Here is a 23293-nt window from a genome sequence, read left to right as displayed (position 1 = left end):
TTATGTAGGCTCTAGGAATTTGAGTATGTAACTGAGAAAAGAAATTGAGTGGCCCTGCTCATAATGAACTAGAGAGATTTTTAAACTGTTGCTGATACGAGCTTGTAAATTCACAAAACTTGGTAGCTGGCTGTGTGGAAATACCAGTTCAGAAACAAAAATGGTTATATGCACCCATGGAACATTTAGTCTATAACCTGATGAGTAGAAATGGATGGATAATAAAAACCTGATTTCAGTGTTGTTATCTTGTTATTTTTCCCTTCAGTCCTCGTGTTCCGCTAACAGTTTTTCCATTGCTACAGAACTATTTTCTCTCTAAGCTAATAAAACCCGTTCTGTGAAGCTCACGTTCAAACTCACCCATGTTCCCACCTGAATCCAAGAATTTTGGCTTCCTAGTCCTTGCAGCCACTAACACTACATAGAGGGAAAACTAATCTTTTTTCTATTTTTTTGTTTTGTCTTGTTTTTCTTTTAGGGGGCACTTCTTACTAGTTGGATGTATACCATGTAATATTCAGTGAAGTCTGTAATTTAGGAAAATGCACAACTGTTGTTATCAACAGCATAATGTTGCAAGTGCAACTGTGGTGATCTCTTAGAAGTTTCCTTGTAAATTTGGAAAAGTTTGTTGTGTTCAGGCTGATATTGAGCTGATTTGGTAGTAAATTAATTATTATAGATATTTCTACTCATTAGCTTTCTTTCCAGATTTTTAAAGTACAAGTAGAATGCAGTGAAAATGGCAGAATTATAATTTCATACCTTGGTTCTTCTACTGAACTGTTTGTTGTGTGCTTTTTAGCAAACCTGTCTGCAGCAGTCAGTATTCTGCTGCTTTAGCTCTACTCTTGTTCTGGCCAACATAATTACAATATTGAACACATGCCATCGGTTGGATTAGGATTATTTGTAGGAATACTCCTAATTGAATATTCAGGAGTGTTGTATCCTGTACAGACAGAGAACTGCTGTTTACTTGAGTTTGAAAGTTGAAAGACTTGCTTTGTTTTGGCTGATGAATTTTATTTGAGAAGTCTGTGTGTAATTGCTCCTGTTGTTTAAACAGATGGTATTGTATAATGGACACATGACTTTTATGGGGTTTCTTTTCTTTACAGTTTGTAAAAGCTGCATAGTGAGACACTTCTACTATAGCAACAGATGTCCAAAATGCAATATTGTTGTACATCAGACACAGCCCCTTTATAATATCAGGTAATAAATTCATGCCATTTTTATAGATTTATTTTTTTTCAAGTTTTGCTGCTTATAAATGTTTTGTTTTGCAGACTTGTGCTTTCTGACTTCAGATGAAGGAACGCTTCCGAGGAATGCATTGTGTTTGTTGCTTATATAAGTTTCATCTCAATAGTCAAGATAAAAATACTCAATTTCTTGGTTTACCTGGTTTGTATCCCTTTCTAGGGTTTGTTACCCCCCACCCCTGGTATTTTTATGCATTTTCTCGGTGTCATAGGTGATATGGGATCTTAACTATTTGCTTTGATTTCCTTTTAGACAAAGCTTTGTTGGCATGGTGTACTTATTAGCTCTGAAAACTGGGTTTTATTTTCTTGAACTGTTCATGAATTCTTGAAGGGTAGTGCTTTTAACTTTACATGGCTTCTTCTGTTAGAGCTCTGCTATCGGGACATGAATTTAGACAGATATGAAGTTGCTGCTCTGTCAGTCTTTATGTACATGATATTTCGACAATGTATTTGGCATCTCTTGCAGTTTACTGAAAACCATTCTGTATTGCACTAAAGATGCTCTCATTTTTTTTCTTTTTAATAGACTGGACCGACAACTGCAAGACATAGTCTATAAATTAGTTGTCAATTTGGAGGAAAGTAAGTCCCTTTCTTTATCTTATTACCATCTAGAGATTGAAAAGACTGAACAGAAAACAGTAATTCAAAGCCCCATTTCTATCTGGACTCTTTAAAATAGTTTTGTAACATTTCGTTATAAATTTTAATGAATTATCTGTGTCAACTGGCATCTTTCTGGCTGTTAAATGGTATTATGGATAGCAGTACGTACGCTATCTCATGAAACACGGCTATAATTGTATCCAGATAAAACATCCAGATAATACTTCATAGTCATGCCTTATTTTTGTATAAGTGCAGAAAATATCATTAAATCTAATAAGTTCACTTTGCTTAGTTGAAAAAAAGTTGCTAGGAATAATTCTCTCAAATGCTTTTATTTTTTCCTCACTGCCACATTTATTTTTCTGATTTTAAATGTGTTAATATGTTCACTGTCCCATGTCATTTACGTTGAACTTTGGGAGCCAATGAAACTGGGTGGACTGAATGATATATTTGGACTATAGATGGTACAAAAATAGAGTCATGACGGCCTACAGACTGTATAAAAATAGTAAGGCCAGCCAGAAGGATACTAGTTTTTGCAGCTATTTCAGTATGATTTATAGGCAGTTTCTCTGATTTCTTCCCAGTTTTTATTAATAAGCTCTTAGTCTGGGTATGTTAAATGTCCCAGCCTCATATGGAATACTAGTGATGGGGAGGGTTAGTAGTAACTTGGAAAGTTTTTAGTGCTCTGACCATTGGAAACTATGGATGTTCTCAGCATCTGAAATAACATTCCAATCTGTTCTGTATTGTGGTTGTTTTTTTTCAGGAGAGAAAAAACAAATGCATGACTTCTATAAAGAGAGAGGATTAGAAGTGCCCAAACCAGGTGAGCTATAGTCACTTTAGAGGACACTGTTAAGGAAATATTTACTATACCATTTACTCTTAAGGGCTTTCCTTGAAATATTAGCTCACAACTGAAGAAGATATGTAGTATTGGAAACGTGGGATTCTTGGTTGTCTGATTAATGTAACTTGTCACAGTTCTCAGATTAGAAAAATAGATGGAACTGGCAGCACTTAAACTCAGATTGTGGTTTGATTTTTTTTTTAAACAAATTATATTTTGTCTACAACCAGGAAATATATATAAAACATGCGTTAATTTTATTTTGTGGCCCTGAATAAATAATAGATGTTACAAAGGAGTAAAAATAAAACTTCGAAGTCTGTTGACAGATGAGGGATTATTCTAATTATTTTTTGTTTTACTATCAAATAAACAGCTCTTTGGAGAAGTGCCATGCTGAAAGCTATTAAAATGCTAGTTCAGATACACAGCATGAAACGTATAAAGAGCTGATTTAGTCATAAATAAATAGGGTGAATTGCATGGGCTCTTTTTCCTTATGAGCTTATCTGTTCTTGGTGCATGTTAGTGTCTTGGGCTGCTTTTATTTCAAGTTGTATTTGCATTTTATCTATTTGAATATTTTAGCTGTCCCACAGCCAGTTCCAGTGAGCAGAGGAAGACCTCGAAAAGTTCTGGGCTCCGTGTTCCGGATCCCACCAGAACTTGACATCTCCATACTTCTGGAGTTCATTGGGTGAGTTGTGAGCAAATGCAAGAGCCAAGTGGCTGATGTGAGGGTGCTGCTTGTGTGTGTTGGACTGTTGCTGGCACTTCCTCTTTTGAACTTACAGTGCAATAGTGACAGCCAGCTCTGCATAGCTAGGTGATGCAGATAATTGTGTAAGGTGTCTTCCTGTGAAAACAGCTTCCTAAAAAGTGTAGTTTTAAAACTTGCATGTTTTTATTTTATTTTTAACTAAGTAATGTGGTCTCAGTGAACTGAGTGATGAAATACCTGTCTCTTAAACTTCATAATCCCTGTAGGTGGCAGTACCATTAATGCTGACTACGTTAGGACTTGTTCGGAGGAACTGCAAGTACAACCCAGACAGCAAGAGTAGTGTTCCTGTAAATATTACAGGTGGCAGTAATAATGTGGTCTACTATTAAGTTTGCCTGACAGTTTCCCAGACTTTAATGAACTACGCTGAAGCTTTTGTATCAGGACTTATTTTTAGCCAATGGATTGTGAGGGGGAAATCCAGCCCAAACAACTGAGCTGTTTTCAGGAACACAGGAAGGAGAAATTGTATTGCTTTGACCATGTGCAGATTTATATGTTAGTGATTGAAAGAGGGTAACTGAGAAAGGATTGGAAGTTGTAACTGCTCTGATAGCACCGCACAGTGGAGAACCTCTGTTGCGGGGGAAGCAGCTTGGCTTTTGCAACTCTTACCCCTCTACCCAGGTTGTGCCTGCTTTTGGCCTGGCTTTGCCTGAACACAGTGTTCAGAGAACTCCAACATGTAATCACAGCGAACTGTTACACAAATGATGTAAAGTCAAGCCATCAGAAATTGGGAAATACTGGCAGCAAAGCATACCATCTTGATTCAGCATCACTCTTTGTAGACGTCACGTCCTAGTCTTTTCATATTGTTATGTCCAGTGTTTCCACTGTGTTTTACTTTATTCAGAATACAGAACATTTCCTCCATGGGGAAATTTTGGCCAGGTAGGTGATGCTGTGTGTTTTTTCGGTTTGTTGGCCACTTTATTATTTTTTTTAAGTGTTGCCCATTACATCGCTTCTTTATTTTTTTAAATGGATGAAAAGTGGGATTGCAGGAAGAAAAGAGAAGGTCTTCAAGCTAAACCTGAGGATCAATCCCTGACTGTTCCATAGAATGTCCTTGCAAATCCACATACCTGACTTAATTTCACTGCTCATTTTCTCTGTGCCTGACTTGCAGAAGTGCTGAATGCTCGCAAGCACAGGTGAAAGCAGTGGGAGTCATGACTAAAACTGTAGTATGAAGTGTTCTGCAGGCAAATCCAATCTTGGATGTCCCAAATTGAGCGCTTGCAGTTCTTGGTTACCTTTCAGCACAGTCTGTCTTAGGTTCCTCTTTTTAAACAAGGTATTACACTGCCATTCTGCTGAGTAGGATGGTATAGAAATATATTAATGTGTTGGAAGAAATGAGACTGAGGAAATTAATGCTTTTGCTTTAAAAGCAGGCTTGCCAGAAGGAAAGCCAAGAGCCATGTGTCGAACAGGAAGGGAAAGCAAAGATATTATATAGCTCTTCGGCCTGTGACCGTTGTGTATTGTACACTAAAAACTTAATTTAAATATAGTTTTTAATTGTACTTATAAAGGATTTTTTCCCTTTAATGAATGTGGTATAAAACACATGATGTAATTAGTACAGGCTCCCAGTGACCTGGGGCTCAGGCATGCTTTTTACCCCATTGAGTAAAATGTGATTAAATGGATAAATACAGACATAAGATAAAATGCTTTGACTAAAAACCAGGTAGAAAAAAAGTAAAGCTAATGCTATTCACCTTACATTTATGTTGGGTTAGGAGCATATATGCTGTTATTTTATTGTCTTGGCTGTGACTATACCTTTGACCGCAGTTAGCATCTAGATATGAGTTTGAAGGACCTGTGATGGGTACTGGCCACTGCTGTGCTGGCCCGGCAGGTGGCAGAGAGAGCATATGGAGTGAAGGGGTATAGGAGCATGCTTTTATACCAACAGCCCTACATCTTCCTCAGTGATAACTTCACTGTAAAATGACTTTAAAAACAGGAATTAGATTTTAGTTCCAAGGATGTGCCTTTCAGATTGGAGCACTACTCTATAGGAAAGCTTACGTAGATTTTCTTGGCTACAGGATTAGAAACAGTTTGAACTCATTGTAGTGAAAGTACTTTGTTTTAGATCTCCACTGTGAAAGTCTCCTGGTTACTTCTGCCCCCCTGCCATGATTCTCAGCAGATACATTTTTCTTTTTTTCAGAGCAAAAGGAAGATGTTAGGCAACTTAGACCTCAAAACTAGTAAATATGTATCTGCCTGTCTGTGAAACAAGGTGGCTCTTGAATCGATGTTGTTGTATTTGTTTTTCTGGTAGTGGTATTTCAAGCTTCCATTCCAGTGTTGGCAGCAAAACAGGTAATACTGTGCAAATACCATCTATACTATGTGAAACTGTTCACAGTGTTCTTGTTATGTATATGGAGGGAAGCACAGTATGTTTCTAACCAAAAAAAGGATGATGCCTTAACAGCATCTACTTTGTGATTTATTTTAGTGACTTTTTTAACCTTTGTTCTTCTTTTATTCTTTATATGTTTCAAGGTTAATATATTTTCCTCTTCAAAGTCATAATCAAAGAGCTTATGTTGACGATGAGACTTTAAGAAAACTCTTTGGGTAAAGAAAACTTGGAAGATTGGACTAGGCAGCAGAAATTGTTACTTTGAAAGTTTGACTGTCTGTATTGTGTTTTTGGAGTATATTATCTAATTGCCTGTGGCTATGGAACTGTATCAAAGAAAATGACAGCTGTTGCGAAAAAGCTTTTCTATGTTTGTGTGTTAGTAACTTTAAATTTCATTTCAGTGGCAGAATTTGATGATAATTTTACTTAACTCTGATAGCTGGTACATACTTAGAGGTGGAGTTACTCTGTTACAGTAACTTGAAGTGCCATGCTAATGTGTGGTCTGCACAATCATTACAAATACATTTGTTTGCTATATCAAATGGTCAGTAGAATTATAGTCAATTTATTGTGGTGTTTGATTTTTGCCCTCTCCAGTGCTTACTTCATTGAGACATTTATGCATCGCACTACAAGGTGGAGGTGTGGAGTGCGGATGATCAGTAGTAGATCATGTGCTTAGACTGGGCATCAATGAAACTCTATTGAAGCCAGATGGGAATTTGGTCATTTCCCATCTTTGTGTGTATTTCACCTTCCAGAGAAACACCTGCTGCTTTCCTGAGTTCCTAGAAAGCATTAGCATTAATCCTGTGTTATAAATAGTCTGGAAGGCCAACAACTGGCCCAGAAGGCCTCTTTGGTGGTTGGGCACATTCTGTCAGCAGCTTCTTAGGTACTGTCTGTTAAAGTTCCAAATATCAAGGATGATGAAGTATGGGTGTTGAAGCAGCATTAATGTTACAGACTATTCCTATGAAAATTAATGTTATGTATAAAAATGGTTTCAGGCTGTGTTGGTTTTTTTTTTTCCATTTCATGTAGACAAACCTTAAAGTCATAAATAGCTGAATTCACAAGAGAAATGGAGTACCAAATAAAGGGTAGGAGAAAAAGATATAAAAATTCAGTCTGATATTATTCCATCTGTTAGTTTAATGAAAGGAGGAGCTTGATTTGAAAAATAAGTTTGATATACCAGACCACTAAATCAATAAGTCACTATTATGATAAAGAGCTTTAGGGTGTTAATAACTGTTAACCTTAGCAATATTGACTGTGTTTACTCTTCTCTTGTTTTTCAGAGCTAACGAAGGCACAGGGAATTTTAAGGTGCAGATGTGATTTGAATTTTTCTCTTATGATTTACTTCAGAAATATGTATAACCTGAATGTATTTGATTTAGTTTGGTTTTCTTACACTGAGTGCAGCCTGAACTTTCATCAGCATAGTAATATCCAACCGTGGATTACAGTGTACTTTCAAACCTATTATTGCATAGCATCACAGAATAGTAAAAGAATGCTTCTGAGGCTACATAATTAATTGTGTGGGAGAATGGGAATGATACTGATGAAACTTCACCTAGGTGATTCTAGCTTGTTATTCTTGCATCTCTCCAAAAGGTGCGCTACTTGGGCTTTCATTGGAATCCTGAACAAAGGTGTAGGCATTGTCTAAAATATTGGTTTTTGAAGATTATCTAGTTCTAGTGGAAAGCTTGCATAGGTTATTGAGAGGAAACATAGCCTGAGGTATAACAATAGTGTAATAAATTGCTATGTGCTTAAACATAACCAAAAAAATATACAAATTGTCTGGACAGCACAATATACTTCTTTAGTCAGCAGAAAGCTTATTCTTTTTTCCATCCTTTCACCAATAAGGTCTGCTGTCTGAACAGTGCTAAAAAAGAAATAGCATTCCTGATCCTTGCTAAAAAGTATGGCTCTTCTTCCAATATGGATCTTCTTACTGTGCTGCTTTGGTACAGATTCCTAGAGGAACTGCACGTTGTTTGCTTCCTTCATGATTTCGTATGCTGGAGTTAGAGATGCTCCAAGTGTGTCATTCCACTATTTTGGCTAAATACTTGGAAAACAAGGCTCTTCAAAGGCAAGAAGGAGATGTAATATAAAATTACTTAGTATATGTTGCATTTAATCTTGCACTGTATTGGAATTGTAGGACCCAAAAGATTGAATGGCACATAGAATGTAAAAGACACCTGACTGATACAGTTAGGAAGATTTTACTGTTGAAGATTTTGAGTAAAAAGCATGTTAGTAACCTACATGTGAATTGTCCTGATGGTACCATTTTACTAATTTCCTTCATGTTTTCAGCTGAGTTGTTTTCTAACCAATATGTTTTCAGGCACAAATCCGAACTGTTCAATTTGATTGCAGTTATTCATACTACTTTTAATAGTAATTACATTTGTTATAGCAGAGCGTAGGAGGAAATTTCAAACATTCAGATACAGAAATAAGAATTTTCACGAAGAGTTGAAATATGAATATAGTTTCCTAAATCAGAATTAATCTGTAGAAGCTGGGCAGTGTCCTGAAAATGTCTACAGTTGATTTTCTTCATCTGTTGCACCCCCACACCTACCCAGCATTTCAGGAAAGGGATTTTTTTTTTTTTTTTTTGGTGTAAACGGTTGGGAGTCTGGGGGGGAGGGGGTAGCGGGGTGGTCCCTTTTAAGCCATAAATATTCCTGCTCACTTTAACTCTGGCGTTCTGAGGATGTTGAAGGTGAAAGGCTGCCAACCAATACTCACGGTGAATAGTTCTGTGCTGCAAATAATCCGATCCATAGAGTAAAGTGCCACTCAGCTTATGTGCATATTTAGACTTCTATATCATCTATGTGAGTTTTAAGAAATACCACATACCACATCTTTCAACTGGTATTTTTCTACAGCACTTTCAAATTCCTTGCTGTATGTTAACCCCCCCCCATTTCACTGTATCTCTTCTTCCTTTCTATCCTTATTTTCTTCACTACATTTTGTGTCTTCGTGCTTTTTTATTCTACTTCATGACCAAGGGGTTTACTTATCAACCTTTCAAATCCTTTTCATATCCACTTCTCACAAAACATACCCATCAACAAAACCAAACAAAACATTCTCATCCATTTTTGGCATTGCTCTGTCCTTAATGACTTGTTTATCTGTCTTATTTTTCTGAACTAGATGTTGAACTTCATATATAAAGGGTTTTCAACCTTTTTTCTTTTTTTTTTTTTTTTTTTTTCAAGTGGGCATGGGCAGGGAGAGAACAGGTTACAAGGTCTGTGGCCATAAACTGTGATTTATACATGCAGCAAGCATAAATTCAGCATCACCAAGCTTGCAGCGGCATGGTTCCTTAGATCAGGTCTGACTGGCATTTCTAGCTCTTGTACGTGAATAAATCAAACTATTGTTCCAAAACTACAGTTATCATGGATACGTATTTAAATTCATGATTGAATTCAAGGGTGTAGTCCATGACCCTCTGAACCTTCTTTCAAATTGAAAGAATATGATGAACCTGGATAATAAATCGCAGCTGTTCAGAAGTCAACATAAAAATCCAATTAATTGACACAAAAGAAAATCCATTTATCACACTGAATGCAGTCATCCGCTCTGCCTTTGTGCCTCTTTGCTTAGCTGCCCATATCACCAGTCAGCTGTTTAAAATTTTATCCGTAGAAGAGAAACCTATTAAAATTTTTGAAGCTGGCATAACAAATGTCTTGTCTTTGCAGTCCTTGGTGTGAAAGTATTTAGAAATGATACAAAAAGATTTCAGACCAGTTTTGCCCTTGTGTTCTGTATAGTAGTATAATTCAATTGATTCTGGAATTTCACGGACTATTAAGTTGATTCCAGCCTAAGACATAATATAGAAATACTTCTAGAACGCTAAAGGGCTTAAGCTCTTTGCGTTACAAAATGCAGTATGGTTTAATTACCCGAATCATGTTTGGTACCCAAGCCTGATCTGGGGAAAATAAAGAAACTGTGGGAAATAGTTCATGTGTTTCTGATGAGTAAATGCTTGTGAGGGGAGAGGTTCTTAACATGCTGTGTAATACTAATTTCTGTGCAGAATTAATAGCAAATATCATTCTCCAGTACTTCAATAGTGAAATGGGGCTGAAGTCAGTAGTTAGTTATTTTTAAATGTTGTTTTAAACAGCAGGAAGTTTGAACCTGGAGTCTTAATACATATTTATTCCTTTCCCTATGAGGTAATCTGGAAGTAGATCAGAAAAGGATACAAAAATTTAAGCTGTCTCCCTCTGTTATTGGGTGTCCACCTGGGTTTGGGGTTTATCAAGGATGATGGCTGAAAAGGTACGTTGTCTTAAAATCTCACGTTTATTCTTTGCAGCCTTTGGAAAAGAAGTTTGTGCGTGTTTCAGGGGAGGCAACGATTGGACATGTGGAGAAATTCCTCAGAAGAAAAATGGATCTGGACCCTACTTGTCAGGTATGCCACTTGTAGTGGGACTTACAAGTACAGTGTGATCAGTGTAATGCCTGTGCTTCAGACAAAACATTTCCATTGTTTGTTAGAGTCTAGAAGTAATGTTAGGGGTTTTTAATGCAGTAAGGATTAAAAAATAAAACATTTCAAATGTTGTGATCTGCAAGGAATAAGTCAACTAATTTGCAACATGTTTAAATTTTCATTATAATACTTCATTATTTGCATAGAGTTTCTCAAGTTCCATTGAAGATTTCAGCACATGAAATTCAAAACCACAAAATACTGCTGTTTCAGCGGTAAAACTGAGTATATAGACAGGAAAATGTGTGAGTGTGGGAGGATGTGAAGACAGAGACAGGTAGGGAGCTGAGTAACAGTAAAACTGAATGTTGAAGAAAAACAAGGGCTAAGAAAGAATGATACTGTGGATGGATGTGTGAAAATGAAAGGTATGAATGCAGATGTAGGCATGTCCTGCCAAAAAAGAATTCAGAGGAGCAGAATACAGTACAGAAGAATTTAACTTAATATTTCTTGACCATTTTGATAGGAATTGCATGTCAAAACCAGTTCTCAATTCTTCACTGTATTTCAGCAGCCATTCAGTTGGGAAGATGCAGGAGTTCTGTAATGTATAAACGATTCTTAAATCTGTCAGTTATTGTCAAATCAAGACAATGCTGATGTGAATAGGTAAATGGTGGAAGTTAAGTGCTGGCTTTGGAGTTAAGGTTGTGTTTTCATACAGCAGTAACTGTCTGAGACACTACAGCATGACTGCGTGCCTCAATAATGACTATTTATTCATGCCACTTACCTTTTCAGTGGTGGCAAAGCAAATCAGATATAAATTATTCATCATTCTGAGGAAGTAATGTATTTTCATTTGTTGGCTTCCTCTCAGTCTCTGTAGCTTTGAGGTGGTGCTGACTCGATATTTTGAACAAATAAAAGTATCCTCAAAATGAGACTAGAGAAACTTCTTGCATTAATTGAGTTACTGTTTATTTGAGGGGAAGGAATTGTTTGTTTGTTGGGTTTTCTTAAGTACTACATCAGAATCTCAATTTTCAGGAACACCGAGCATCCGTAATGGAAACTGTAGTTACTCATCTTTCAAAATCAAGCTAGGCCTGTGTGTTGGATGTCTTTCAGATTTTGCAATCTTGCGATCATCTAACAGACATAACTTGAGAATTTTTCCCCCATTGGTTACTTTCTGCTTAGACTTCCCAGACAGGGTATGACCCGCTGTTAGTGGGTAAATGTTACTGTGTCTCAAAAGCCAATGATGATTTCATAGACTTCCTTTCTCAAGATGTTGCTTGATGCTGACCCAGGCACTTTATCTATGCTAGTATCCAGTTTGCCATTCTGGAGTAAGGCATGGTCATTGGCTAGTTCTAATGTCTTGGTCTCTCTGTGCAAGCCCTGCCTGTCTGAAAGAAATCTTAAATCTTTATTCTGTAGTCAGATCCTTTGGCTGCTTTTTTTCCCTCTCTTAAGTGATCTGCTCCCTGCCGCCCCCCGCCCCCCTTTTTTTTTTTCAGTATTTTGGTCTCTGGAAACCTGTAGTCTTCATGCCACAAATCATGACTGATTTCTTGAAGATATTCAGGCTTATTTTTAAAAGATTAGAGAATTGGGTAAATGAAGCAGGAAGTATTTTCTATATCCTGATTGATAATTTCTTTGTCATATGGGGACTTAAGATTAAAGGAGTGTATGTAGTGAGCTGTCACCTTCCCATTGTAGTATGCAGAACTGAAGCTGATGGTTTGTTGGTAAAGATGCAGAAAGTGAAAGGGATGTCAGATGTCACTGAAGATTAATAAGCCTAATGAATCATGTCTTACTTCAGCTTCCCAGGATGGCTAATAAAACAGAAACTGTAAAACAAAATTAGGGAGAACCTGAATATAAATTAGCACAGACAGAAGAATTTAAGAAAATAGGTTGTAAACTATATGTGCAAAGAATATAAATGTAGAGGGTGCTTGGCTGCTTTTTTAGTTTGCTGTGGAAATTTGGAAGAGAGTTGAGGACTGCAGTGGTTCATCATTTCCTGTAGACTTCCCCAAAGTATGTTAAAGAAGAAATAGATAGTAACTTAGGACAATAAGCTTTTCTTTCTAATGTTACTTTAGTCTTGATTTCTGACTATCTCCAGTTCTTCATTATCTAAAATAATCAATTTTTATATAAAATGACATGAATTTGGTGCACTCAGTTTGGGACTAGAGTTCAAGAAAAAGATTTCCCTGGGAAACTAGGAAATTTCTTTGCCTGAAATGTGCATTTATGACTATTGAGCTAAAATGCACTGCATTTGCAGTATTTTTCCCCACATTTATCTACAGAAACCTTACTGCCACAGTGTTTAATTGTGCCTTACCTGGGACTTGAAAAGATTTGATTCGAAAGAGGGCACAGTCTCTTTCCTCCTTTCATTCCTCAGTATACCAATTGTGTTCTTGGTTTCATTGTTGAAACTTCTAGTAAGGGCACTAGGTGGGGTTATTTTGTGAATGCAGTGAGTTCCTACTGAACATCAGTTTAACAGTCAGCAAAAGTATTATTTGAGAATGTTTTATTTGTTCCCTGTAACAACCGATTCAGTGACCAAGTGATAAAAGTATGATACCCATTCTCCTGAACTACTGACTGTACTGGGACCTCTTTGACTTAATTCGGTCGTGTATAATATTAGCTAACGTTTGCCCTTCTTCATTAACCTACACAAGTGGGTTGGATTGAGGTTAATGAAAATGTGAAATAAGCCATCTGACACATGTGATGGTATACACAAAAGTCTAAAAAGCAGTTTTGAAGCAACTGCCTTTTTTCTTTTCTCCTAATCTCAGGCCTCAAATTATTTTTAGACTACTGTATTTGAGTTTGCAAATCAATTATGATTCAAATTTCCTAGTTTATCTGAAAGGTTAAGGCTTCATTTATTTTTATCTACCACTTCAGCTGACAGGCTGTAGTTTACTCTTTCTGGTGCTTTGTTTTGATCCCTGTGCTTTGGACAATGATTAATTTTCTGTATGTGCTTATATATATATTTCTAGTTACAAGGTCTCTCCTGAATGTTCTTGCTGGAATTTGTTGGGGGTGTTTGTCAAAATAATTTTTGAGCAACTGGAACTGCTAGTAATAGCTAAGTAGTTAACATTGAATTTGAACTAAATACAGGCTATGGTGTTAGGAATCCATTAGGTGATTGGCTTTGATATCTGATGCACATCTGCATAGTTTGTGTTCTGCTGAAGGGTGGGAAGGGAATGAGAAGTTTTCTTGAACGTGTTATTTCCTTTCAAGTCATCCTGCAGCATCATTTTCACTTCTTGTCATTCATTCTGTAAGGGCGAGAGAGAGACTGCTGAAAGATTTGCAGCTTGGCTGGTCTAAATGCATTAATGTAGCTTACAGAATAGAAATGTTCCATAATCAGATGTGCATTCCTGAAAGTGTGTGTGTGTGTGTAAACTGCAGCCTGGGGAAAGATTGGAAGAAGGTCTGTGCTCATGCACTCTAGTTGTTGATGCAGTTTCTTTGTGCCAGTCTTAGACCCTGTAATAGAAATATCTGGTACCTTTGAAAACTAAATAGCAACTAGAGGAAATGGAAAGCTTTGTCAGCTTTTTGAATAATTAGCCCAAGTACTCATGTCAGTGTCTAAAACTTTGTGTTTTCCTGATCCTTCCCTGGATAGTATGGGTTGTCATAGAAACTATTGATTGAGGTCCACTGCTTTCTGGGCCAAATTCCCCCTTGAGATGAATCTTACGTGGGGTGAAAGTTTTCCGTTTTTATCTCTGTCTTACTTGGTGAGTATTAATTTATAATTGTCTGTTATTGTGGCTTTTAGAGAAATAGCTCTAATAGCAAACATGCCACCTAAAGAAAATAAATGGCATAATGGAAAGGCTACTTTATTTAATAAGAATTTTAACAGAATTGACTGAGTCTTCAACAGCTGCACCTTCATGTTTCCTTTCAGTGAAAGGTCAAACTATATTCACTTCTGTCTCACTAGCTATCAGTGCTAGTTGGCTTCAGTTTTACCAGTCAGTTGACATTGTAGTAAATTCATAGTACTTGTGTTGCTGGCGCTTCTTTTGTAATGGAATATGTTAATTCCTGTATGGCACAAGGATTCCTCTGAGACACATTTCACAACTGATTTTTCACACTGAACTAATATTTTTTTCATTGTGTCTTTTATTCTCTTGTCCTTATAGAATGAATCCTAGCATAAGAATTATCAGGCAGAAATTCAGGCTTTGGTGCTGGCATGAGGAAATTAGGCGTTTGTTATTCAGAGCACTCGAAAATGGTGAAAAATTCTTCTCAATTTATAAGACACTGGATCTTTAATGATGACTATTTGAAACTGGAGCAGTGGGATATTTTCAAGCAAGCATTCTGATTCTGTTTTGAAAGATTGTCAGCAGTTGTCACTGTGTCTATTTGCATCCTATATTGGGCAAATAGATTAGATTTTCTATTTCTGTAGAATATATACAACGTGTACGTATATATGTTTCAGTGGGAGCATGATCGTTTTCAGTGCCTTATGGTATAAAAATTATAAGCTTATAAAGCAAAAGTAATTTAACTCATATCACTGGAAAGCAAAGCAGGCATGTCTGTCTTGCTGCAGTAATAACTGTAGAGGTTAGAATGCACAGGAAACAGCAGAAATAACTGCAACCACCTTTCAAAAAGAAAAAAATATATTTCTTTCAATTTCTGTGTTAAACACATCAAATGTTGATGTTAAATATATACATTTGTGTGTATGTATGGATCAATATCTAATCAACATGTAATGCTACATCCAGATTAGTTTTTACCTGCTGGTTTCCTCCTAGAAGCTAAAAACAGCAGGAATACTAAGCAGTTTACATCTTCTGCACATTAAGATTCAGCCTAACGCGAATGGAGTATTCTGCATCGTTCTCATACTATACAGATGGTGAAGTAAATTAGCCCATTTTGAGCCCCTAAGGAGTAGAATTCTTGTGTTCCTGATTCCTAGAACAATGCAGTTTGCCAGCATGAGGCATAAATCTTCCTAAATCTTTTCATGAAGAATGAGAGATAGTGGGTCAGCATGCAGAAGAGCATAAATCAAGGGAATTGAATAGCTAAAGCACAGAGTGCACCCTGTCGTGGAAAGTGGACATATAAGAGAATACGTAATGATATTGCAGTATGCTCCCTGACTACTGCAGTGGCAGAAATTAGACATTTTGCTTGCAGAAAGCTGTGGGACAGCTCATTGTCGATGCTCTTAACTTTAACTTTGGGGTTTCGTCATTGTCATTCACAGATAAGAGCCCTCATTTCCATATCTAGAAACTGCTTCTAAGGAAACTAACCAAGCTGCAGTTGAGAGAGACACAATGCTGTGTTAGCTGCTCTAATTTGGAATGTTAGAGACTGGAATTATGCTATGTACAGTAAATTCATAGTAACTTTATAAAGAAGCATATTTTTCATAATAGTCGAGGCAGGGAATTCAGAATACCTCATTATGATTTCTTTTTTCCCCCCAAATTACTGTTTTTGTGGGTAGTTACTTAACAAAACTGCCTCCTCCAGAATTGCAGACATCATTGACATAGTTTAGCTGCAGCAGAGGATATTGCTTATAATTGCTGAGTCACTTGCATCACAGAAGTATTGATTGCATTTTGAAGGAGGCCTGTATGAAGTAGTTGCTGACAGTGGCATACAGTGAGCTGTTCTTTTCTGTTAGAACGCTTCTTCCAAACAGTCATATTAAGCAGACTTAATCACGTATTTTCTCACTCAAGAATGAGAGTAGCAATGGCTTATTTTCTGTCAGTGGCACAAACAACTTGCCCTCTTCTGCAACTGATGAATGACTCTGGGTGTTTGTGGGATTGTTTTAGTACATGATCTAAATACCCATTAAATTCATCACAGCTATTACTAAACAGCTTTTTTTCAGTGGATGCACTAAACTGGGAGTGAAACAATAAACTGTCCTCTCTGTTCCAGAAGTGAGCCCCAGGTCAGGGCCGTGGGGTGGGAGGCATTAGGGCAGCGCAGTAGGGCTATGCGTGCTAAATACATTTGGACAACGAAGGTAAAGATGCCTTTAGTGTCTAACATGGTAGAATTGAACTCTTCTAATCAAATTTAAAGGTCGTAGGTTCTGTTTTGCTAGTCCAAAGGTAGGTTGAACTTTTGACTGTGTCTGTGTTCTTTCACAGGTGGACATAATATGTGGTGATCACCTGCTAGAACACTACCAGACACTAAGGGAAATTCGTCAAGCCATAGGAGAGAGTGCAGTACAGGTATGTGTGGCAACGGGGGCTTTGTTCCAGGTTTTCTATTTCAAAATAGAAGACTTCTTCCTTAAGCTATCAGGTAGCACCAACTTGTCTGAAGAAGACGCTTGGAAAATCTCTCCAGCTTATGCAAAATGTTTTTTATATTGCAAATAGAGTTGAAAAGTATACCATGTGCTCAGAATGTTCTGGATGGTGTGATGGTGTTCTGGATATGAGGGTTTTGTGGGGTTTTTTTCCTACTCCAAAACAAGTTGCTATCTTAGCAGTGATAATTATACTAGCCTTTCTTTCAATTAACATTCCTTGTTTTCCTTCCCTGGTGATTGCATCTCTGCAAGAAATCAAAGGACTGAAGCATCCCAAATGAAGCTAGCCTTTTGACTGGATCAGGGGAATAAACTTGCTCATAAAAGCACAAACCAAAGATACAGAGTAATGAACGCAATTAATATGCTTGATGCATATTATACCGGTCCTGGTCATAGCATGAGCATATAGCCAACTTAGTTCTTGTTGATAACTTACTGTATTAAGTGCTCCTGGTGCTGCAAATAAGAAAGCGCTTTTTTTTTAATTCGCTGTGGGTCTTTCCAAGTGTCTTTATTTCCTATTATAAAAGTGGAGAAAACCAATGAAATAGTCTGCCCAGTGCATAGTAAGATATAGACGTAGAATCATGATGAATGGTAAACTGTATATTCATTGAAACTTGGAAGTCTGAAAAGTTAATGTTTAATCTAATACAATGGGAAGAAATAGGATTTAGATTGGTATTTTATTTGAATAGCAATCTAAACAGATGGCAGAAGGGCTGAAATAATAGCTAATTCAGTTCTTTTGACTTGTTTGTTCACACACATGGACAATCTTTTACATATAAATTTCTTCTGAGCACTTACATGCTACGAGAGGTCGTCTGTGTCAGGGGCAAGAAGTGGAGAGCTGATTTCGAGGTATCTTGGACATTGCATCAGCTGTACCCGATTTAAGTAACTAGGAGGGACCTCACAGCCAGGGCAGATGTATGTGGCTCATGCTAGCATTGGCAGACATTAAAAAACTTTGAGGCTTGTGGCGTGTACCTCAGTTTCTGTAGTCAAAAGGAATAAATGCCATACTTGATGTCTTAGCTACTTATATAATAATATGAAGAAAAAAGGAAAATGTAACCTAACCCACTTCGGGAAGGAAGCGATAGAAACCGAAAGGAAGCTGGCACTGGTAACAAACTTGAGCTCACGACATTAGAAGCATTGTAAGTAAATATAGCAATCAACACATAGTGATGGAAGTGCCCTCTACTAAAAGCTTCAATAGCAGTGAGATATCCAGGGGTATAGTGCATGCTTTTAGACTTCATCTTGGCACAAGAGCTTTTCATCTATGAAAAATGCTCTTGGGGAAGCACTTCAAGGAAAGCTGCATTGGTTTCATTTCTTGTCAGAATTGGGTCTGCCTGATTGATGTTTAGTGGCAAAGTACCAGTCAGCAGCTCCACAAAGAGAACAGTTGTCTCAGGATATGTTCTCCAGTGATGTGTCAAGTCTCATTATTACAAAATCAGTATGCTAGTGATGAATTCTAGCAAGCCTGCTCTCTTGGGCAAACAAGCAGAAAAAGTTCATTGCTTTTTGTAAAGTCTTGTGCTTTCATAGTAATTTTTTCCAGGAAATTTGAAAGATCATGTTCATCCTTAATTTTTCTTCATTTTGTTATGAAACCTTTTAGGATGTAAAGTAGTTACAGTAGGAATACTGCAAATAAACGACAGTTGCTGCTTTTTTGATATTGAAATAATTGTGACATTTTCATGTTTTATAGTCTTATATTATTTTGCAGAAATCAAGAGAATGCATTTCTAGGATTAAAATACATTGGAAAATGGTTTTAGATAATTATCCAGGAAAAAAAAAATTAATAATGGATAGGTCAAGTCTAAAAATGGTAAGGGTTGTTTCGTTTTCACCAAGACCTGAAATTCAGTGAGGGGCATGATTGTCCTAGCCCAGTGAGGCTACAGCTACACAGGAACTGGAAGCTCCAAGGGCATCTTCTGCCATCATAACCTTCCAGCCTTTCCAAACCAGTGTTGGAGCTTGGAATACACCTAACAGCTCACAACAGGATGCTGAAACGCCTTCAACGCTGCCATTATCATTTACCAGTTTCGGAGGTTCATTGTAGATGCTTTATGCTAAGAAAATCGTTTCAGTGGCTACTTATGCAATACAAAGTCATTTAAAGGAATAAACATTGGGATTTTTTACTTGCATGAGTACAGTCACTGTTAAAGGAGAAAAATGACTGCTCTTCTGAATCACATTTTTTGTTTGGAAGTTCATTCATGCCAGCAGTTACTCTTTTTGCTGAGAAAAGTGATTTAAAAAATGCAGATAAGTTTCTCTGCCAAAGGCATTAATTTTAACATACGTTCTTTGGCAGCATTTACACTGGAAGGGTTTCTTCCAATGCGAAGCAGCATGACATATGTTGTGTGGGATTTATTTTTCTGTGACGTAATCACTGTAAACTTTGAGGAGCTTTTACTCCTCCTAAATGATTCTTAAATGCTCAAGGCTGGTTTTGTGAATATTTTGGTTGTTGGAGGGGTTTTTTTCCTACCAAGTGATGCCTTAGAGCCTCAGTAGGTTAAATGCTCCTACAGGTGCAAGCTACCAGAGTTTTAGCTGTTCTGAATAACTATGGGCCTTTCCAGCAAGTGTGGGAAGGTCAGTTCCTGATACTGGCCTGTGATAGTAACCTGTTTGGGTTGTTTTAATTGGAGTAAATAGGCAACTTATTTTAGCAGTTGTATGTAAACAATTAACATGTTGGTTTCTGAGTAGTTGATAGTAGGCTAAAAAAAAAAAAATCAGGAATAAATCTTGTAGATCTTAGGATATTTTAACATTTCTGAACTTGGGTGTTTGGTTGAATATTTCTAATTAGCCAGAAATGGGATTTCTAGCTCTGTTTAGGGCAAAAGCATTAAAAATTTGCTGCACAGTATTTATATAAAAAGAAGCAATTTGGCTCAGTTTTTAAAACAGTGTAGAACTGGTGAAATTTACTGCAAGGAGACGTCAAAGACACTGACAGAAATTTTTAAAAGGCTCAATTTTGTTACCAAGCGTTGAGATTGCCTGTAATTAAGAGCTTGATCCAGTAGGTGAGGAAGGAAACTTGTTGTTAACTATATGGGAATATAATTTCTTCCCTGCATTCCCTTCCTCCCCTATGCTGCATGAATGCAACATGATCCAAGCTGCTACTTATTTTCACTTGTCTGAAACTGGCCTTGGAGCTCTGTATCACTGATGGATATAATAAGCTCACACATGGGAAAAGCTAAAAAGAGTAGCTTCCTTTATGTCCCTGGCCCCTGGCACAGAGGTCTTGCAAATTACAATGCTCTCTTTGTAACACTCACCTTTTTGTAACCCAATGCCATTGAATTTTTTTGGTCTCTCCTGAGCTAGGCAGTAAGAGCTGTGACCTAACTTAATTACTCTGACCCTCTAGCACACATCTGTTATGGAAGTGTTTTAGTCTGCTGTGGGGATACTGAAGTTGGAAAGTGTGGCACTTCTTGTTGCTGCTGCTCTTATAACATCAAAAGATGTATATACTGTGATGTTTCTGTCAGTTCCACTCTAAAGTTTATAGCTGGGTGTAGCAGGTGGGATCCTTTCTACATTTTTTTAGGTCAGGTTCACAAATGTGTGGCAAAGAACAGTGAAGAGTTTTGCTGCAGAAAGGATCGTATTTCATTTTGCTTTTCTTCTTGGTTTAACAGGGATATTTCCTGTGTAGATAGATAATTTTATTTAAATGTCCTACTGCCAAATGTACCATTTGAAAAGTCATTCATGAAATAATACATTGTACCATTTTCTTATTGTATAAGTACTTTTTTTTTCCCCCCACACCCATCTCCATCTCAAAGAGGAGAGGGGAATATAATTATTTGCCTTGATATTTCAAAACTTGTGTTTGCAATATGGAAGAGATGTGGTTTAAAAAGGCAAATGAGATTGAAGCTGGGGTTCTGCAGTGCAGCGATGGTCATACCAGACAGAGATGGACACGCCTCATGGAGAAAGTGAAGTGGTATGATGATACAGTTTCTTTCTCGTCTCTCTAGGATGGTTTACTTGTGCTGCACTATGGTCTGGTAGTATCTCCACTAACTGTAACTTAAGGATTGCTAGAATGTCAGAAGGCAAAAGAATCCGAAGTCATCAAGCTTCTTCACTGCTGTTTTTCACCAAAGAACGCCATCGTATTTCCTGTGATAGGAAGCATGTAAAAAGAACCACCAACAACTGCTGTATGCTTGTAATTTAAGGTCTGACTTTACCACTGTAAAAAATTACAGCATCTGTAAGTACAGCTATAGATGTTGCTATGCTTTGTGTTACAAGTTATTGTCTTCAAATTTCACTCAGCTCAGGGAATTTAAATGCTCGGAGTAGCTGCATTTTTTACTTTCTAAAACCACAAGTTCTTACAGGGTGAACAGCCTTTTTTTCCTCTAAGATATGAGGTATTGCTTACTTTCTAAGTGTCTAGCTAGAACAGTGCTCTCAGGGATGATCTTCAGTGGGCAGTACAATTTACTCTGGGGAGGAGACAGTCTTTGCCTACAAAAATAATAAGTGTACTGTGATCATCTGTCTTTGGATGCGATTTGGGGAGAGGAAGGAACTTTGGAAATGCAGACCAAAATAGGTAGAAAATCACGCATCATAAGCATTGTTTTTTGAGAAGTAGCATTAGATTTAGCTGTTTTTCTTGAAGAAAAACAATTTTGTTTGCACTGGAAATATTTTTGCTGGTAGTTTGGCTTAAACCAAATGGTAGATCGTGCACCTCTAGTCTTAATGGAGATGAGCTGGCTGTAAGCTGGTTAAACTATGCATGAAAAAAAAAAAGTAGCACCTCTTTCTACCTGCTTGCTGTATGTAAAATAATCACTGTCAGCCTGATTCTGCTGTCATGTAAAATCTGTCAACTGACTTGACTGGCAGGAGCATAAATCCTTTCACTTTAGCACATATTTTTCTAGCAGCAGTGAAAATGGTAGCTTTTTCCACTCTTTAAATGTATATTAGTGCATTGTAGTGGAGACCTGGGTTGAGTAATGTAATACTTGCCTGTTACTACCAGATTCACGGAGGACATTAGGTAACTTCATTTTTAACATTAAAATACTAGGTTTTGTGACAACTGTAATACTTCAAATTCTCTTCTGTTTTAAGATTTCCATGGTCTCTTCCACAGCATTAAGGACCAGAGCTTTGTATGTTACGGTCTTACTGCATACTAGGTCATCAACGTGGGGATTCATGAAAGCTACCGTTATGCATCAAGCTGCCTCCATTCCCTATAGTAAGCATAGGGAAAGGGAGGAGGTTCCTTTGTAAGGCGTTTCAGAGCACCTAAGTTAGCTCAAATGCATTTGCTCACTGGCATCCTTTCTCTAAAGAAAGCTTTCATGAATCCTTCCTCGGGTCTTTACAATAAATGTTCAGTTTTGTCTGTGAAGACGACACATAAGAAAAAGTCTTGTTTGAAGTAATTCTTGTGATGCTTCTAAAAAATGTAACAAAAACATTTCTAGCTACAAAATCCTATTTTACCTTTAAAGTTTGTATAAAAGTAGTGTTTAAAATGCAGCAGAAAATGATATTATTTTGTAAACACTTTGTGAGTTGTGTCGATAAGAGATTATATATTGTAACAGTAAAATAAATTTTATTTTAGCCGATTTAAAATTGAGCTCTCATATTTCTATGCCATGCTCCCTATGTCAGCCTCAGGTATGGCAGTTGATATTTAAACTGCTGGATGTGCTCAGGGGTAATTAGAATGACAAATTTCAATTAGGATGTTGAATGGTGAAGGGTAGTTTAATACCACAATCTCCGCTGGAGCTAACTGCGGTATTGTGAGCTGGAGTAACACGGAATTTCTGGGACTCTCATTTTTACAAGGTTTTCAGTGAGAAATAGCTCAGTAAAGATGTCAAGATGATTTTTCAACACAGATAGAGGAGAAATAATCCTATGTAGCTACAGGACCCCCTTTTTCCTCAATACGTACATCTTTTTGTCAAAGCCACCTCTAGATTATTTTCATTCATGTTTATGGCTGTTGTTACCGAGTCCCCTGTGAACCAGATCTTTCCCTGCTGCTCTGGTCGTCCTGGCTTTATACAAGGCGTCTGGCTTGTATATGTCCTGCTGCCACTTCCCGTCTCATTATCACTCATGGCTTTGTTTTGTATATGTAGCTCTATGCTTAAAAAAATCAGCAGTAAAATCAGACACATTTTACATTGCAAATTCTCCCCTAGTCCAGGCTTGAACTTCATGTCTACAGAAGGTCTTATTTGCAGTTTAAATAGCTATATAGAAGCTGATAGTTAATTCAAATTAATGTCGTTATAGGATACTGCTGACTTGCATAGCCTCAAGATGACTATGCTGCCTCTGGCTCTGATGTTCGTGTCAGGTTCTGTTTTGTTTGTTTGTGTT

At 37.2% G+C, this 23293-nt stretch overlaps 1 protein-coding gene across 1 annotated transcript in view; it reads left to right on the top strand.

Moving 5' to 3' along the window:
• PCGF6 (polycomb group ring finger 6) overlaps positions 1–23293 on the top strand; it is a 25966-nt gene extending 2673 nt beyond the window's left edge. The window contains exons 4-11 of the mRNA XM_054205498.1: positions 1125–1221; positions 1804–1859; positions 2662–2721; positions 3334–3442; positions 7232–7259; positions 10321–10419; positions 16671–16757; positions 20899–23293. Coding sequence (XP_054061473.1) covers positions 1125–1221; positions 1804–1859; positions 2662–2721; positions 3334–3442; positions 7232–7259; positions 10321–10419; positions 16671–16757; positions 20899–20955 — 593 coding nt within the window. The 3' untranslated portion in view covers positions 20956–23293. The remainder of the gene's footprint in view (positions 1–1124; positions 1222–1803; positions 1860–2661; positions 2722–3333; positions 3443–7231; positions 7260–10320; positions 10420–16670; positions 16758–20898) is intronic.

Source organism: Rissa tridactyla, chromosome 6, assembly GCF_028500815.1.
Source record: "Rissa tridactyla isolate bRisTri1 chromosome 6, bRisTri1.patW.cur.20221130, whole genome shotgun sequence".
Classification (NCBI taxonomy): Eukaryota; Metazoa; Chordata; class Aves; order Charadriiformes; family Laridae; genus Rissa; species Rissa tridactyla.
Note: the sequence above shows the minus strand (reverse complement) of the source record. Positions and strands in the feature narration are given on the sequence as shown.